Here is a 20217-nt window from a genome sequence, read left to right as displayed (position 1 = left end):
TAACAGCTGAATGTGCAGCTCCACTACAAAGCTTTAAAGAGAGTTTGAGTTAATTGTTTAGCTGTAGGCTGCTACTTTACTGTTTTGGTTTATTTCTCAGCTCTAATAGTGTGATTTTACAGTCACAGCATGCAGAAAAAGCTTGAAAAACTCACTGTACACTCACACCAAAACAATCTAGATTGATAAATAGCACTACAGGTAGGAGGATTTTTTTTCAATTTGGGGTGAAATATCCCTTTTTAAAAGACTGGAAACAAGGGTAATTGGTTAGCTTTGCTCTGTCCAAGAGTAATAAAAATCAGCCTACCAGCACCTCTTCACCTTCATCTGTACAAGACGAGCAAAAACAACAACTTGCAGCAACTGGCTGCTGGTTGCCTGACAACTGCAAATTGTATTTTTTTGACATTTCAGTTTGAACATACTGAACAAGATATAATGTGTCAATTAGTGTATTTTAGAGTTGCTGTTCTGCTGTTTTTGTTACCTGTAGACTGAGCCCAGCTTTCTGTTTTCTTCTGTCTCCAGCCTTTGTGTTAAACTAAACTAATATAGATATGGAAATTGTGTAAATCTGCTCATCTAACTAACCACCAGAAAGCAAATTGCCTGTTTTTCCCAAAATGTTCTCACTCTGGAATTCTGTTTGAAACACTGACGTGGCATTTCGTGTTCATCAGAAGCAGCTGCTGACATGGAAATGAAGCTCATGCAGAGATATCTGCTCTCTGGAAATTACAGAATGAAACAACAACACGGTGCCAAAGAGCTGTTATTTATACCTCAAGCTTTTTTCCATGTGCAGAGACAGAGGATGCTTAAACCTCTGTGTCATCTGCTCGCAAGGAAATCAGTTGGAGATTTTTCCCCCATCTCTGCTCTCGATAACCACACCAACTGCAGACACGCTCGACTCCCACACTGCAGCAGCTGTAGTTATATTCAGACTCTGACTTCAGCAGTGTGCTCTCCAAATATGTGTACTCGCCCTGTAAAACCAAACCATTGTGCACTTGGGGCTTTTACAATAAGAGGAGCGTTTTATAACTCCCTTTTGCAGACAGAAATGTGCACTCCCCCTGGTCAAACGCACAGGGAGGATCCAGACGAATGTTTTAAGTGTAACTGCAGGCTTTTTAGGTTAGTGGTTGCCTTTGTGGTTGTGTGTAGGAGGGGCAATTAACTACATGCCTCTATGGGTTTATGGGAGGCTCTCTCGTGAACCTCCCCATGTCTCAGTCAGGTGCAGGCGAGTATGGACATGCACTCCTTCAAAGGAAGTCTCATTGAGAAAGCTCTTTGGTGTAGGAAAAGTTCAAGGATACATGCAGATGGAATCAATTCTGCATCGGTCCTTGCAGATTAAACTCACTTTATTCATGCATTTAAAGGCTCAGACCAGATATATCAGGTTAGATTCAGCTCTAAAAGATACCAGTAAAAGTCTGAGAGAGCCATTAAAACTATTTTGTCCTGCTAAAGTGACGCAGTCTGCATCACAGCGAAGAACTAATCGTGTCAACTTATGTCTGTTGCCTGGCAGTACATCAGTGCTTTGCAGGCACAATTTGTTCTGCTGTAATTTTATGAGTGGTGCATAAAACGTTTAAAGATACATGGTGTATTTTTGGAATCCCAGGGGATCAGAAATAACATGAGAAAAACAAAGTAAAGCCATGTTAGCAACTGGGATGACAATGTGATCTTGAATCTTGTGATCCCCTAACTTTCTTCAAGTGCAGGGCCTTAATCTCTTCATTTTCTTGTCTAACACCACCATGAAGTCACATTTTAAATTGTTCAATACTTTGGTTACCTCCACCCATCCGCCTCAGCTCTTCTTCTTATATGTTTTGACCTAACCTAGATGGTGATTAGGGTTGCAGCAGTGTATTGGTTTCATGGTATGAAAATTGCTGGTTATCTTATACAGAGGAAATTTGCTTGTATATGGTACTGAAAAATAATGCAACCTCCACATGCCATGCATATCTCCTTTCCTAATCGACTGCCTGTCAGACTTGTTAGATAATAGATAGCAGAGATAATTGATTTATTTATTGCTAAAGAAAAATTACCTAATATTTAAAGGTTGTGCTTCTTTCTTTCCTCCTTATTTCATATGTTCAAACAGGAGGTGCAAGCTTTTTTATTTATTAGATTTATTGACAAATGGGAGACTCTTTACACATACTTGCATTTATTTCCAGTTTCAATTAGAATATAGAATTTGTAATAATAATAATAATAATAACAACTGTGTTATACTGTACGCCATGATGTACTGGGAAACTATATTTTCCATGATACTGTTTCCAGTCACACATGATGTAGACTGTTGGTATAAGGCTGCTATTGGTAGTGCTTCTCACAAAACACCCTAGGCAAAGTACAATCCAAGACGACTGTGATTGGTTAAAAAAACAAACAAACAAACAAACAAGCAAGTGTTTTTTTCTTTGTATTGGAAGGACAACGTGCAGCCTCACAGAGCTGCTAGCATGACTGGTGACTCTTCATCTTGTTATTTTCTTATGTGTCCTTATATAGAGAGAGAGTGTTTTGATGTCAACAGAGTCATACTAGGGCTGGGTGGTATATGGGTATTACAAGTTATACCAATATATTTTAGAAAGAGATATGTTGTTGAGACGATACCGCCATACCGTTATAGAATACCTATAGATGTTGCCTTAACTTATGAGAGCTATTTGTTCCGGCTCTTTCAGATTTCAGATAAAGAGCAACACGATGTTGTCTGTAAAACATGCCGCAAACATTTCTTCAAAAGGTGGAAGGTTTTGAATTTGATTAAGTCTTTTAAAAACATGAGGTTGATGATGATTACTTGTGAAATTGAGTTAAAACTAAACACATTTTGTTTAAAATGCCAATATATATCGTATATAGCCATTCGACCTAAAAGTACCGGGTTTTGGGTTTTGGTCCATATCGCCCAGCCCTAAGTCATACTACTTCATTGCATCTTAGATTCGACCTGTGGCGGAAACTTAAAGGTTAAAGTTGCAGTTTTTTTATCATTTGACTGCAGTCTCGTCTGAATAACGTCACCAGTGCAACAAAGAGTCTTTCTCTGACCAAGATGCGATAAATGAGGTCATCTATTTACTTTGAGGTTATGGCCTCCACCTTCTGTAACACATGACTTCCAGTAGTAGAAAAACAAGTTTACAGTGTGATCAGTGTGATGAAGAGCCTGTCAACATGCAATATCTGTATATGGTAGTCTATTGGTGCTGTTTACATGTGTTCAGAAAGGGAGAAAGATTTTCATGCAGATGAAGAAGATCTATGAGGTTTATTGAGCGATGCCTGCCTTTCCTCTACCGCTGTATTGCATTTCCTGCCCTTGCATTTCCTGCCCTTGCATTTCCTGCCCTTGCATTTCAAACTCCCATTACTGCATCAACAAATCGTTTTTTACCAGAGACTCCAGACTCAACAGCAGAGGCACCACCAGTTCAGATCCAGCTCCATTAGCCCTGACGGAGCTGTCTCTCGTCTCCTTTCATGTGTTGCAGGGCAGCCAGTGGATTGATTAGCGCTGTTACAGGCGATCTGAAGCCACCATGTACCATATTTAAAGGATTTCTTCAAAATAAAAGAAGCTTTCATATCTGCTCAGCCATAAGTCAGCTGAAGATTCTTTTAAAAGGATGTTTTTTGGTCATGTGAAATTAGAATTTTATTTATTTAGTGTTTAGGCTGAACTATAAGGAAAAGGGAGGAGGTCTCTATTATCGACTGCAGTAACCACAGAGTGCTGAAGTCTATGAAGTCTTTAGTGTCTCCTACAAGCTAAGTGGGTCATGCATATTTTATCTCTCTGGTAAAGCTCACATACATTTGGCCTTTTAGCATTAAGTGTAGCTCTAACATGTTGTCGCCTGCTCTAAAGAGAATCAAAACGATGCGTTCAGGGACTTTTTATGCTTTTTAAAAACATTTATTTGTTCTCAGTGCCATCCTTTATGTCATGTAGATTCAAAGAAAAAATGGAAGATGATTACAGATGACCTCATTTATAATTAATCTGAATATTTTATTAAAATGACCCCAAAAAGGCACATAGTGGGTGTGATTCTGGTCAGACTATTTATAAAATACCTCTTTAAAAATTAACGAGATTCATCCCCAACCCTGCAGAAGCCACTTTTATCTTCATCCATGAGAGAAGATGTCATATTAAGGCATTGACCATCATTTTGATATGATCAATGACGCAAAGTGTTTAAATATTAATTATCCAGTAATTGTCATGTTTAGGGGTTACTAGATTGAGTCAGTGTGATTTGATTGAATAACCCCTCAATACATATAATTTATTTAATACTGCAATGGTGGTATATCCATTTAATTCTGGGTTAGGGTTTGTTTCTTTAAGATTTCTTATGTATTTATTCATCCTTGTTGTGCTCCTCTTTTTATCAGATAAGACAGGGCTGCAGATTTCCTCCTGCAAGACTGACCTCCTCTGTCTCCTGCAGTAACAGGAAGGTCATGTCAGTTGTTAGTCTTGTCATTACCAATATCATGAGCAGCATACAGGCAAACAATGCCCTGTCAGTTTTATACATGGAAAGAATGATTTTTTTGCTTATGTCATATATACCTAAAGGACTTATGATTTATCTTCTATGTATATTGAATAGTTTGGCCTTTAATTGTTAGTTGTATAGAGATAAGGCTACTTTTAAAGCTTTTTTTTGTTAATAAGTAGCCTATTTTAGTATTATTCCAGTCACATTCCTGTTTTATGCGCTAATTAAGGCCTAATGCAAATATGTAATAATATGTTTTTCTAATACATATCTAAATAATGCTTTTAACGGTTACAAACCGTTGAATAATGCACGATAAATTGCAGTAATTACATACAGTCTGTTTTATATGCTGTTATGACAACTCGCCTCATTCCAGGCAGTAGAGCTGTTTTCAGCTGCTGGAAATCATCTGATGGGTCAAACCATTCATGGAGTCCAAGAAGACATTTTTTTTTCCGTTACTGTGGCTAAAACCGTAAAAAGAGGCCTAACGGCAAAATATCGTTTTGATCGCGTTTTCAATTTGGGTTTGAAATATTAGTTTGGCTGGTTGTTTATTGGTAAATAATTTTCTTCCCTTGCGAAACAGTTGGTACAGTCCAGTTGTCCGGCATGCGGTTTTTCGCTGCGATTGACGGCGTCAAGGCAGCACGAGGAGAAAAAGACTAGAACCGGAAATTAAGCAATGTTGCCTTCAAAATAAAATAATTTGAAAACGGCGATACATAGAATTAAACGTTTTTCCTGTTAAGTATTTTAATACATTTTTTTTGTGAATTATAATTTCAACAATTAATACCGTTAGCAAATGTCAGAAGTATAGCTTTCAACGAAATTGCAGTTGGGGTTCTACTTTGCCATGAAGAAAGTTTTTTGCAACAATAGCTATATTTTGAGGATGAAAATTACATTTCATTATTACAAAACAAATTAGTAATATAATCACAAAATATTTTTTCTCCTGTGTTGTAATTTAGATTGTATGTTAGCAATTGTGAGCTGCCAACAGAATGCATGCCCAGTCAATTTTTATACATTTTTGTCATGTTCAAGATGTATATAGGCCATATAGGCATACTACTAAAATATTTGTTTCAAGACTTTTTAAACAAAATTAACAATACTTTAGAAATTGTTTGAGTGTCCTTTTTAAAAGAGTTTTCAGAAAAGATTATTATGAATTTGTTAAAGCATTTTGTTTTGTTTTTTAATTTAGTTTTATTGCGGTAGTTTGTTGAATGGTATGTCATAGTTTGTCACTTATTGTCAGTGAAAATTCAGAAAAATATGTTTAAAAATACTAATTTTTGACTAAAAAGTGGTTAGAAATATTTTTTAAAAGTACATTAAGTTTTGACCTTAGAAACAATTCTTTCACAAAATAACTTAACTCAAGGCCCAATTACTACCTTTATATTTTTGGAGCCTTCACCTGCTTGTTGCTGCCTCCCTAAGTGGATGATTTTCTCTGTTATAGAAATAGCTGAGTCATCTATAAGGTTATCAAAAGTATACATATCGAAACCTTTTTTTAAAAAAGAGGCACAACCCTAAAATCTACTGTAAGATTTTGGACTATGACTGTTTTTCCCTTTTTGCCATGGTAAGAGACATCAAGTATCGTTTAATACCTATATTGTATCATGACTTTAAAATTCTGGTATCATGACAACCCTGATCTCTAAATTAACTCAGCAATCTCCATCTGCTTGGAAAAGATGCAGTTAATAGTTTTGAGGGGGAAACCCGCTAATTATAAAACCTTGAGTTTGGCAAAATGCTTAAAATGCGATGGCATTATTTTTAATCTGAAAATTCGTACCGGAAGTTGTCTTCTCAATCTTTGCACATTGACTGTGATCTTGCGGCTCGCAGCACTCACTGAAGCTTTTTATTCCCACTCTGTAGATTTTCCACTAAAGAGCCGCTTGGATTGGGCTGACTCTCTAATTTTACCAAGACACTGACGACATTTTATTATAATTAAACATTTCAGACATTCCCATCTCCTCTCAGTCGGATCCTTTTTTAATTCTACATTATTCTTTGGTGACTTTCTCTCTCTTTCTATTCCGGTTGGATTTACAAAGGGCGTGTTTGGGGCGATCTGTACCGGGAGTTTCATCTCCTGTACTTGTGTGACTCTGAGGAATGACAGCAACTGGAAATCGATCCGCCTGAATGGAAACAATGGATTATAAGGAGCTTGGAAATCATTTCGAGGAGAAGCTGACACTAACAGACAAATGTGAGTAAATTACTGTCAACATACATTTTTAAAAAATAGGTCATGATTAACGTTACTGTAGAAATAAAGAGTGGGGTGGCGATGGCATTTTCTCCTACTTATCATTATGAAAGTGTCGGTATTTTTTAGTGTATGTGCTTTCTGAACATTTTAGATTCAACAGCTGCAGCAATGCAACACATCAGATTCCTCCCACTCAAAATCTTGAAAAAAAGGATGTATGTCCGTCCTTGCAATCCTGCTGTAATTCCCCCTCTAACAGGCGGGTCCTAACCAGCAAGAGATCCTGGAAATGCTGCACTGAGCAGTGGTCTCCATTACCAAACACGTCAGTGGTGCACAGGGTGAAAAATGGCCCACATACACAACCAGGCAAGCTGGTGTTCAGCTGGAGACACGCAGCTATGTGCACATAAAAAACAAACAATCACCACTGCCATGTAATTTCCCTGCAGCAAAACTCTTTTAATCTCAGTCAGTGTCTTGCTTCAGAGCACTTCAGCAGCGCAGCAACCGGCTGCTGCAGAGCTTCAACATCTGCATCTCCAGCTGATTGTTTTTTCTCACTACCTGGCCTCTTTTGTAGCTGATCCAGCAGCCCAGAAAAGATTGAATTCTAGTGCAACCTTTATAATTATAGTCTTATATTATAGGCTACTATAATGACATGAAATAGACCAATAAAACCTGGAAATATTCTTCAAAAAAACCTGGCAAAGAGCGCTAGATTGACAATATTATCCATTATTAGAAGGTAAATGTTTTATTTTTGGTAAACATTGAAGGTCTCAAGTGGTTTGAGCTTTCTATTTTCACCCTCGGTCTGGCTTGATATGAATTGTGGTGCCCTGTAAGCATGACACAATTATAAAAACACCTCCCTCACACATCTCACCTTGACCTGTGTGCTGGTGGAAGGTGACTCTGTTCATTGGCAGCCCTCCCCCCTCTATTTCCACTGGATGTGGAGAGCACTGGATGGTTGGATGGAGGGAGAAACGTCTGCTGCAGCTTTTTATCACAGCAGAGGAGGCCTGGCAGGGTGCTGGCTCGCTGTTTATATGTACATTGGCTATTGCACGAAGAATAATAGCAATTTTAGGTCGATGTATGCTGGAATTTTTAAGCCAGTACTGATATCAATATGTGGGAGATGAATTACGATATATATCAGCCATTGTAATTATTTTTATTTATTATTTTAATCAACAATTAAAGCCTGCAAATAACATACTGAAAGTGAAATTGTTCTTATTCTGGACACCTCTTGGTTACAGTCATGATCCAAGTCGATTCTCGAAAGTATGACAAACAGTGAATCATCATAATAGGACGATGATATCGTTGCTATTCCGATAAAGGTGCTACAATTTTAACTGATCAAACCTAATGAAGAGTTCTGAGTACATATAAGTTTAAATTAGTTAAGTTGCTTTAAATAAGAAAACACAGACATGGTACTGAGAGGTTTTTCTTCTCCAGGTCTACTGCATCTATTGCTGCAGTGACATTTGGACCTTGAAATGTTTTACAGTGGTAAAACAGCAAGGCTTTGTTCTTTTAAATGTATTGAGTGTCAACTTTGAGTAAGAACTTAACTGGATGCAGCTTGTTGGGTGGTTAAGAGGAGGAAGATCATCCTGTTCATGTTTCTGAGGCATTGATGTCTTTTGGTGCTTAATCAGGAGACTTTTGTCTTATTTCATCAGTTGATTGGATCACTCAAAAAGCTCCTATTGTTCTTTGAGCAGATTCTCCATCCATAAGTGATGTAAGGTGAGAAACAAAGTGTGTTGTGGTTTTAGGCCTTCCAGTGAGAGCCGCAGCATGCAGCAGGGTTGATCAACATGTGACGTTATCAGGAATGCTACATGCCGAAAAAGGCAGCGGCGTTAGATAAACAGAAACATTCTTTCTCTCTGACTCCTTTCTGAGGGCCGCGAGTCTCATTCTTGGTATAAAAGAAAAGCCAACAGGGGTTTATTTGTTTGTTTTTACAGCTGCAGAGCTGCGAGAGGGGATCATAATCCCATATCAAAGTGATTAATCCAGGTCTGAGGTTGGCAGACCTTTGGTTTAGTCCCTAATGCATGTAGACCATCCAAATCCCCCAATGCACACACACTCAAACACCCTCTCTGACCTCGTATCTCTCCTGTCTCATATCGCTCCCTGAAACCAGGCAACCGGCAGCGTTATGCCCCTTTTTGTCTACTGTCGAAAACTGTATTTCTCGGAGAAAACACAGCCAGCGGCTTCCTTTCTTACTGTCTCGGAGTCCTGGAGTCAAACCAAGACTCTCCAAGACACGACATGTTCAAAGAGTCTCTGTTTGCGGCTCACAATAGGAGTGGCACTAGTCGTGCTTCGCTGAGACAATAAACTTTTTGTGTGGTGCAGACAGAAAACCTCTGCTGCTTGTTTGCAAAGGAGTTTAAACTGTACACTTGTTATCTGCAGTGTCACTGTACCAGCTTTTCCAGCCTCGCTCCCTGCAGTCAGAGTGTCAGTGTGGAGTTAAACGCTCCTCTGTGGAAGTCATCATGAGACGTGGACTCCCTTCGGCCCTGTGAGCTTCCCAGTCATGCTGACGTTATGTTCTTGGCACACGTTCAACTTAACAGCCGGACTGGAAATGTAGATTTTGGCCTAGAAACCTTCCTTCCACCCGCTTTCAATTTGCCTCTCTCATCAGTCATCCTCAATGATTAAGAAGTGTCCTTGGAGTGGAGCTCTCCTCCAGTGAATAGGAATTTAATTACCTACATGTAGAGCTGCATCTACTGATTATTTTCTCAATTATTAATTTTGTGCATTAAATATTAAACATTTTGAAATGCCTGCCTGAGCCCAAAATTATGTTTTAAAATTGCTTGTTTTGTCCAACTAGCACTCAAAAATCACAAAGACATTCAATTTACAATTATATAAAAACAGCAAATCCTCATTATCGAAAAGCTAGAACCAGATAATATTCTTAAGTTTTGCTTCATTGACCGTTGATTGATTGACCTTTAGTGATCTACACCTCGCTTACAACCGAGTGGTTTATTCAATCATAGTTTACCAAACTGGTGCTTTAGAAAGTCTCAGGCTGCATTCACATTGGTGTTTATCATGTTTACAAGAGAGGCCATGTAAACACCCAGCTTAGTATGACCTGTTTTTACCTTTATTGTTAGACTGCAACCTTTGGTGGATGCAGTTATTATTACGGGAGGAAAGGAGGAAGTCTGAAGACATAGTATGAGGAGCAACAAAGTCCGTTATAGGGAGGGGACAGAGGTGGATCAGTTTAACATACAAAGGACTTTTACCCAGAAGGCCACTGTTCATGTCCCATGTGAAACCAAGAGTAAATGTTGACTTTCCACGCATATGAGTTTACTTGCATATGGAACTTCAGTTATGTCCCAAATATAGTTATTTTATCCCTAAACCATGATCTTTTCCCAAACATAACCAAGCATATATACCATGATATGAGATTTTGGCTTAATTGCCCATCCTTAATTTTTATAAAACCCACTCAGAATAGGTTGATCGTGGTGAATTTCCATTATTTTGATCATGACTTGAAAAAGCTCTCTAGCCTGAGTCCTGTATTCCTGATTTATTTTGAATTGCCACAACAGTTTGCTTGCATCCTTCTGGTCATTCCAAAGTTTTAAGCTTGTCAACATCATCAACTTGTCAACTGTCACTATTGTCCATTGACACAGTGTGTGCTAAAGTAACTCCAGTATGTTTGTGCCATTTTTTTAAAAATCAGGATAATCTCAGGAATTACAAATATTTTGGCTGGTATAACCGTGACATTACATTTTCATATAAGCCCGTCCTGTGAGGAAGCCTTTCCTAGATGCATTTTTGTTAGTTAAGACTAATATCTGCAACTTTGATTAATTGACTAATTGTTACAGTTTTGGAACACGTAATCCTCATTCCTGACGTACCACAGAGTCCTTTAATACTGTTTGTGTTAGAATTGGATGGAAAAACTAAAAAAGAAAAAAAAAAAGAAGACAAAGCTCCGTTCAGCTCCTGCAGTCTGCCGGGGCTCAAGTTCTCACAGCTCTGCCAACTGTGTCTTGTTTGTGTCCTGGGGGCTCGAATGCTTGTAGACGGGGGTGGGAGGGCTGGGTGTGGATAGGATCGGCTAGAATGACTCTGAGAAACTGGACGGGGAGTCGAGGCTTAGACAGGGTTGTTGTGGTTTGTGTGGAGCCTTGAGGAAGAAGAAGAAGAAGAAGAAGAAGAAGGGAGGAGGAGGAGAGCAGAGGGCTCTCTCTCCTCCACGTCAGCGGTCTCTGCGACCAGATGCTATAAATCAAAGCCATGACGTGAGCCGCTCGCACAGGAAAGGAGAGGAAATGCTCCATTCTGCTGCCGAGTTAGAAGAAGGAGATGTAGCTTCCTGTGCCCTTATGCACAGATTAGTCATGTTTCTTCCCCTCCTATCCGGAATTTTAAAAAAAAGCAGAATTCATGAATGGGGTGTTGATATATAATAATCCTGTTTGCAGCATAATCCTGTTAGCGTACGGTGTGAGGCAGAGTGTAGTCATGAAAGCATCTGTCATATCACATTTTAGAGATTAAAGTCATTGTAGCAAAACCTACACACCTGAGTCTATTTTAGAGCTAATACGGCTTTAATAATAGAAATCAGGAGCACATAAAGTTCAGATCTTTCACTGTTAATCCAAAATTACGCAATTTTCAATTACAACCCATATTTTTACAAGGCACTTCCCAAGAAGTGCTGTTCATTCTAAACTTACTGCATGTTTCTACCCGTTTCCTCCAATGCTGCTTCAGGAAAAGCAACATCACTTCCTGAGGATGTAGTATTGTATAATAAAAGCCTCTATGACTGAGTCAGATTTAATCACCGTCGGTGAATTGATCAAAAGATTTTTGGACTTGAGTCACCGATCTGATGACTTTAGGCTTGATTCATAAAAAAACAAACTAAACAAACAAAATGCTGCTTTAATCAAAAGTAACGCATCACTTCCTGAGGATGTTGTATTGTAAAATAAAAGCCTCTATGACTGAGCCAGAGTTAAATCACTGCTGTGTTCTAGCGATCAGCAGATGTGCGGATTTGAGTCACCGATCTGATGACCTAAGGCTTGATTCATTAGGAAAAAAACAACAAAAAGACTTTAACACCAAGCCATACATTTCAAATGCTGCTTTAATTAATCTGAAAGTAGCCAATCATGACGTGAAAAGGAGGGAAATGTGCATTTTTACAGCAGACCAAATAAAGACTGGTTCAAGACTCGTAACAGAGACCTGAGACTCTCCTCTTTTTGACCAGTGTTGAAAATGATCTGCCTTACTTTGAGTGTCGAAGTGCTGAAGTATTTAGTACAAAATCATTCCTCATTTAATTAAGATGTTAAATATTAAAAGATGTGTAAATTCTGCAAGATTTTAATTCAAATCTGGAATTACTTTATTAAAGAACAATTACCTGAAATTAAATCTGAAATAATCAGCAACTATTTTAATAATCAAATAATCAATTCAGTGACTTTTCAAGCAAAATTGACAAATATTTGAGCTCCATTATACAAATTTGCTGCTTTTCTTTGTCTTATGTGATAATCAATAAGTTTTGGACTCTTGGTTGGAAAAAACTATGAATAAGATTTCGGGAATGTGTGACGGATGTTTTTCAGAAAATTTTGCAGACCAGATTAAAATAAGCAGATTACTTAGTGATGAAATGAGTTTCTAGTTGCCCTACCTGCTGCTGCGGTTTTAGTCAGTATACCAAGCAATCACTTTGATTTCCAGTCTTAGTTAATGAGTTACGGTCACATGAATTCAGCCTTTTAAGGCTGTGCTGCTCTGCACTTCAATGTATCTTAAACATTCACGAGATTGTCGGAGATTCACTTTGATGTATTACAGAGTACTACAGTCATGCTTTTGTCCTCTGGGTTTCTCCTGCTAACCCAGAGGCTCCCCCCTCCCCCTTTTCCTTTTTTAATTCTGCAACTCACTCAGATTTTACTTCTTTGGGCGCTGGGCTGTTCAATTAAAGTTTGATTGATCAATATTAATGCAGCTGAATTCTCCTTTAGAGCTTTTTTTAGCTGTGCTTGCTGGAAACGAGACCTCCAGAGCTTTTAAATTTCTTTCTTCGAAGGAGAAGATGCATGGACATGTTGAGAAGAATCATTTCAGGGAACCAATCCTAATTATGATAGCCAGAATTTAGCATTCAGCTGTATCCGTTTGGTTGCTGTCCTGTACTTGTCCTCTTTTTTTTTTTCTTTTACCCATGCTGCCTTGCAGAATGTACTGGATGTTTTCGTTGATGTGTTGTTCCAACCTCGGGGGAATCATGAACAGATGTGCCCCCTTCTTCCTGCTTTGAAGTGTGTGCATGCTTATGTGTGTGTGAGTGGAGATAACAGCCCTGATGTAGCTACATTTGAGGTTCGTGCCCACTTAAACACACACACATACACACACGTCACTCATTTCAGTCACAGGACCCGTCGGCTCTAATATTAGAGATAGATGATGGCTGATGCATGCAGCAAACAGACTGCAGGAACACAGGACAAAAGCCATAACACCATTTAAAAAGCATGTGTATGTTCATCCATCTCGACTTAAAACGTGTTGCACAAAAAAAACATTTAGGTTGTGTAAGGACGCGTCGTCATGTGGTGTGTCAGATGCTTTCTTTCTTCCTACATGTGTTTTTCAGCTCTCCAGGCGGCTATTTTCGAGCAGCATTAAACCAGTTCATAATGCAGCGTCTCCTGCTGCACCAGTCGATTGATTACCTCTGCAGTCTCTCCTCCAGTGACGCCACTCTGCTTCTTCCATTTCCCACACACACACATGAGTAGCTGTGACCCAGCATGGAGCTCCTCTTTCAGGATCCTTGAAAAGCTCTTCTCCAGGAAGATGAAGATGAACACCTGAAGTACATCTTGGCTCCAGCTAGTCAGGTTTTCTTCAGGTCTCGAGGGCTTTCGGTTGATATCACACCAGATTCGCTGTGTGTGAGTCAGAGCCGCAGTAAATCACGTCTGACTTCAGTTCCTTTCTGTCCTCCGGCATGTTGCTTTTTTTCCTATGAAATACGGAGAAACATTGACCATCTGATGTTTTTGAAGCAAAACATGACCGAGCTGATGCTGCAGCACTTGCTTCCTGTTGATTTTAGTGAAAGGAGGTATTGAATATTAGTCTTCATGGTATTTAGGAAAGGAAAGAAGGGATTCATTCACTGCAAGTTTCATGTTTAAGCTTCCCACATGAATTAGAAGGGTACAGCTGTCAATATTGGTAGCAAAAACTGCATACAAATGTCAAATTGTTCTCCTAAAACACTAAGACTAATAACAGTAATTATATTTATCACAATATACAGAAATGTGTATATCAGTATATCAGTCATAAAGAGTCCCACTTTATTTCCATTAAGGCCGAAAAAACAAACTCCAAGCCGATATTGTAGCTGACAATCATGTGTTACATTCTGACTTAAAATAACCTTTGTGTAACAAATTGATTTTCACGATTTAGACCTTTCACTTATCATCATACAAATCAAATTAATTTAATTTATCACCCAGCACTAGACTCGTCAGTTTTTTCCGTTCAGATGGTTAATTCAATGATTACCAGACATTCTTTCTGTGTCAGGAGATCTAGTTCCCTCCAATTTCTCAAAATCATGCATTTATTAAATTTTGTTTTATTAAATGTATTTAAGTGGACTTTCTTTTACTTTTAATATATTTTTAAAAAATGAACAAAAGTAAAAAAATAAATAAAAAAATAAAATAAAAAAGCAAAATATAAAATGGAAGTATATATATATATTAAAATAAAATATTAAATAAATGAAATAAAGAGAACCAACTCCAAATAAATAAAATAATGTAATTTGATAAATAAAATATAAATTTTAGTTCAGTTTTTAACAGTGGATTGTCTTTGAATTTTCAACATAATTCAAGTGAAAAAATAAATGCCTAAAAAGTAAGATAATGAAAATACAGAAGTAACATATATAGTAATATATATATATATATATATATAGAAGTGTATATATACATTTAAATAAATGATCTAAAATAATTAATGAAGTAAAGATATAGTATGATGTAGTACACTGCAAAAATCCATATAAATAAAAAATATATAAAGTCAATAAATATAAATTACAACAAATATATTATGTTGTAGTGCACTGAAATATAAAATATATATTTAAAAGAAATGCATAAATATAAATTATACCAAAAATATCATCGATCAGATATGTTCTTGTGCAACTCCACAACCTACTGAAAACCACTAAATATATGTTCAGCATTTTCGTAAATTATATTCAACGATTACAAGTTAGTAACTCAGTGACAATGAGCCACTGCTATAAAAGAAGATTCAATTTGATTAATCGCCCAGCTCTCACCCCTTCCTGATAAACTTTACTCAGTAAAACTACAAACATAGATTTTAAAAAGGTCATCTCTTATGGAGAAGGAGCACAATATGAACTTTTTCTGTTGTGAATGTATTTATTTTTCCAGCTGACCTGCTGTGACGCAGCACTGAAACCAGACCTCAGCTGAGATTAAACTTAGTCCACCATCCCACCTCACCACGCTGCCAGGTCAACATTAGTCAGCCAGATACAGTTATGCCCTACTTTATGAGTCCAAAACAAGTTGGTGAGTGTGGCGGGGCAGCTGTGGTCTATATACACTTGATTCTGATGTTTCCATTAGAAGTTTCCATCACAAAAGATAACATCAAAACATAATATTGACACCAAGTTCTTAGCTACGGTCTGAACTGTCTTCTTGGCAAGTTTCTCTTAAGAATAGTTGGTTAAATAAGGGGAAAAGACTAGATGTATTTGGAAGTATGACGGCTTTGCCTGCTGACTCTTCTGGCTCTGGTGCAGTGAGTGGTGAGAGTCTGAAGGAGCTGGTGGTCTGCGGTAATGAGAGGAATAAACAGGGCAGACATCAGCTGCAGTGCGACTCATTGTTACTGCAGATCTCTGTTTGCTTTTAGTTTCTCTCTTTTGTTTCACATGTTTCTGGTTCATGTAACTGTTTATTCCTCAGACATTATCTCTGCTTCTATTTAGGCAAACCACTCTGTGACCTTTTTTTTAGTGGTTCTGTACAGGGCTGAGAAGCTTAAACGATACCTGAGTACAAGAACTTTGCCACTTTTTTTGGCCACTTGGGGGCGCTGCAACAAACTATAACGGGACGGTTTAGAAGTGAGTCAATTCACTGACGAGTCAGTTCCTGTCATGAAGTTACTGCTACGAGTCCATGAATGGAAAAATAATCGCCCATGTGGATGAGAAGCGTGAGACTGTTGATGTGGAAGTGTTTTAGATTGTCGGGTTTATTTAGAAAGTAATGAGCATTGGGGATGCAAAGGGGTGGATCATTTCCCGTAAATATCCAGAAACTTTCCATGGGAATTTAAGCTGGGGAATTTTGGAAATGTATAGAAAAAAAGGACATTTCAACAGATTTATTTGTAAATATAACTTTATAAAGTTTTAATTCTTTCATTGAACAATTCATTTCATTGGCGTGGTCTTGGTAGGGGGCGTGGCCTCCGCAGCCCTGCAGTAAGATGTGTGCATGTGATTGAGGAATAGCAGATGTTCAAATGTACTTGCATGAAATCTGGTTGTTTTAGTCAAGGTTACGCAAAACAATATTTCCCCAAACTACATTTAAATTCACTGTAGAGGGCAAACCTTTAATTTAGTAAATTGAAGGTTTATTCCCATTAATTCCTGTTAATTCTCATGGAACTAACTCCAGCTTTGAAAATTCCAAGAATTTTGCAACTCTGGTGAGCATACGACTAGATAAATGCAACTTGGATTTCACTTCAGGAGTTGTGAGAGATTGTTCTGATTAGGTTTGCACGATATTATCGGTTATCGGTATCAGTATCAGACATCTGTACACATCAATATCAATATATACAATAAACAGGCTGCTGCTTTCTTGATTAAATGCCCAACTTCGACGCCATGTCCCCTTTGCACCATGATGACTTTGTGCGTGTACCTGCAGGATGAGAGAGGGAGAGGCCAAAATATCTGTTTTGTGAAAGTTTTTTTAAGTGTCAGGAAAGGAAAAGCAAACCTGGAGGAGCCAAAATTAAGTCCTTCAACACTACAAACTTAATTATCCATCTCAAAAAACGCCACCCCGACCTTAGCAACAAGTTTGAGGCAGCAAAGAAAGAAAAGGAGAAACAACAGATAACAAATAAAAAAAATCAATATGATGCATTTTGAGACTGATATAGTTTTGCTGTTTATTTGTTTGATTTTTACTTCAGTTCAACATTTTTAGAATCTGTTTACCGTGGAAGGGTTCAAGAAAACAAAAAGTTTTGTAGTTGAGTAATTGATACACAAAAATGATCATTTTGGGGTGAACTTCTCCTTTAAAGCAGTAACATCTGTTGTGTGAATGGCTGTGTAGGTCTGTTGTTGTTAAACCGTCAGCATCAGGACTGTGCGGTATCTCTTTGTTATTTACATCATGTGTCTGTCTTGCCGTCGCTGAGATGATGACCTCATGATGAAGTCATGACTGAGGAAGTGAAGCTCCTTGACTACCGCCTCAGTCACAACAAACCACGCCTGAACTATTTTCTCTCCGTCTAGAAGAAAAGCTTTTCTCAGCACACCGCCATTAAAAAATGTTTTTTAGAAGTCTTCCCTTCTCTCACTGCGTCACCTCTGACCTTGTTTTTTAGTATCAACTCTGAGCCGTTAAATAGAGAAGCAGGAAAAAGTGAATAATGGATGATCTATGTATGATTCATGCCTGGCTCTGTTGTACGTCTTTGTGACTGGGTAACCCACTTCTTTGTGGTTAAAAGCATCTGGAGATTCCTCCTGTGTGCGGTGGAGTAACATCCTGTCGCCTGCCACTCGGCGCTCTAACTGAATTTATTTTAGCTCTCATATTCAGACCGAAACACTCTCTGTAGTACTAAGATTAACTTTTAATAGCTTGTCTTGTTTTTGCCCTGTATTCAGAGACAGGGGAAGGGTTCAGATAAGGAGAAAATGTTCCTTAATGTTTGGTGTTATAAACCAGCAACTGGATCGGTCAAATATTTGGTTGTTTTTTTGCAGAAAATAGACCATTTTTAGACCTGGGTTTTTATGAGAGAGAGCATGTTTTCTCAAATACCATAAGGGTATCTAACCATGAAAATAGTTTTGGATTTATTAAGTTTAAGTTAAGTTAGTATTTTCAACTTGCTTTCCTGCTAAATTGTTAAATTTGGTGGCTTTGACATTAATATTAGCGTCTTTCTGACTGATGTTTCAAGCTGCGATATTTACGCCTCTGTCATGTTTTGCCTTCAATCTCAACCAACGTCCCGGTAATCCAAGTAATCCCGGCTCTGTACCGCCTTCTGATGTAGCAACAGAGGGGTTAAATTTGGCTGCTTCAGGCGGTATCGGTTTGAAAAGGGCGTATGTTGCCATTGCTCAGCAGAAATTGAACACAAATCATTTTGTGCAGAAGAATTCTGAAGTCTTAAACTTCGAGCTCACGAGTTCCAGTTGAAGGCAGCCATCGTTCGCATGCAGCCAGACTCCACAACAGCTGACACACGCTGGTCTGTAATTGAAACATGGCTTTAAAATAAAGGTTTCTCTTCTATCATCAGTTCCAGAGACGCCACATTTCTTCTCCTGTGACAGTGATTAGTAGGCATGCATGATGTTGTCGCTGCGACCTGGAACTCATAACAAACACAGCTGTCGTCTTGGTGACCTCGGGACAATCTGAGGGGTCCAGAGGTTCGTGCAGGATTTGTTACGTGAGCCCTGAAGTTCTCCTGTGCCCTCGGAGGCAGTTGTGTGGTTGACATTTTGTTATTGTTTTTTTCTGTTTCATGCATGGCTGAATTTGGACTCAGTGACCTTTTAGTTGTTGTTTGTCATGAGATGGAGCTCTGGATTCTCAGTTCAGTTTGGACCATAGATATCCCATTTTCCCTTCCGTAAAGGGGTAAATCGATTTAAAACAAGAATATTTTTGATGATATTTGACTTTGTGAATATCGCACACATGCTGACTTGGTTAAAGCTCTCCAGACGTTCAAACTGCAGGCGTGCATTCTGGCTGTTGTTCGTCTCAGCGCCAGCAATGTCCCAGGAATGTTCTTCCTCTGTTTCTCCCTGGGGCGTGGATGCTTGTTACCCAAGAGCGTTTCCGTTTTTTTTTTATATCTACAGAGGAAGAGGTGCTGGAGGCATCACATGTGCTCTTTGACAATGTGTAAGAAGTCAAATACGTCCTCCAGACGGATGTGAAATGAGAATTTATCTCTCAAAATGTCTGTTTTTGGTTGAGATATTACACATTCCTGGAGCCACTTAATCTTCAGTGTTTGTGCATTTTGTGGGAGTTGAATCAATCCGATATTGTCCTGTTGCTTTGACTACACGTACAGTATTTAATCTCTTCTCTGTTTTTGGATGGTTTTTAATCCTTTGAGGCAGTGGCACATGCAGACACATACAAAAAGACACACATTTGCTGTATAAACACGTGCAAGGGGAATGTGGATGCCAGGGATTCCTGAGGTTGGCCTGACCCAGATCCAACATGTCCCACTCATCACAAAGACACACACACACACACACACACACACACACAGACGCATATGTGTTCACATACTCATGCACATCTCTGCAAACAATAGACCGTGTGACCTGCTTCACACCACATGGGGTACTGCTCCCCTCAACCTTTAAAAGAAGACTGAATAAAATAGATGAATTAGATTCTTATTTTTCAAACCTAAAGAACAAACTCATAGTAGCTCTTAATATACAGTCATGGAAAAATGATTAGACCACCCTTGTTTTCTTCAATGTATTCTTCATTTTAATGCCTGGTACAACTAAAGGTACATTTGTTTGGACAAATATAATAATAACAACAAAAATAGCTCATACGAGTTTAATTTAAGAGCTGATATCTAGACATTTATATATAACCATTATGTATAATAATTATATATGTAAGATATATAACTATTTTCATGGTTTTCTTGATAATAACCAAATCATTATCAAGAAAACCATGGAAAATGGCTAGATATCAGCTCTTAAATTAAACTCTTAAACTCTCGCTATTTTTGTTATCAATATATTTGTCCAAACAAATGTACCTTTAGTTTAGCCAGACATTTAAATGAACAACAAATTGAAGAAAAGGGTGGTCTAATATTTTTTCCATGGCTGTTGTATAGTATAAAACCTGCTATTGTATTGCAACATGGAACTATTTTTTTCATGAATACACAAATGCATCACTGAAGGCTTAAGGCTGGTTA

At 38.1% G+C, this 20217-nt stretch overlaps 1 protein-coding gene across 2 annotated transcripts in view; it reads left to right on the top strand.

The window, feature by feature from the left end:
* Window positions 1-5950: 5950 nt before the first annotated feature.
* LOC131984636 (MAP7 domain-containing protein 1-like) overlaps window positions 5951-20217 on the top strand; it is a 49064-nt gene continuing 34797 nt past the window's right edge. For both annotated transcript variants that reach the window (XM_059349535.1, XM_059349534.1), the window contains exon 1: window positions 5951-6816. In XM_059349535.1, the coding sequence (XP_059205518.1) occupies window positions 6750-6816 (67 nt within the window). In that variant the 5' untranslated portion in view covers window positions 5951-6749. The remainder of the gene's footprint in view (window positions 6817-20217) is intronic.

The sequence above is a fragment of the Centropristis striata genome, chromosome 14 (genome assembly GCF_030273125.1).
Source record: "Centropristis striata isolate RG_2023a ecotype Rhode Island chromosome 14, C.striata_1.0, whole genome shotgun sequence".
NCBI classification, from domain to species: domain Eukaryota; kingdom Metazoa; phylum Chordata; class Actinopteri; order Perciformes; family Serranidae; genus Centropristis; species Centropristis striata.
Note: the sequence above shows the minus strand (reverse complement) of the source record. Positions and strands in the feature narration are given on the sequence as shown.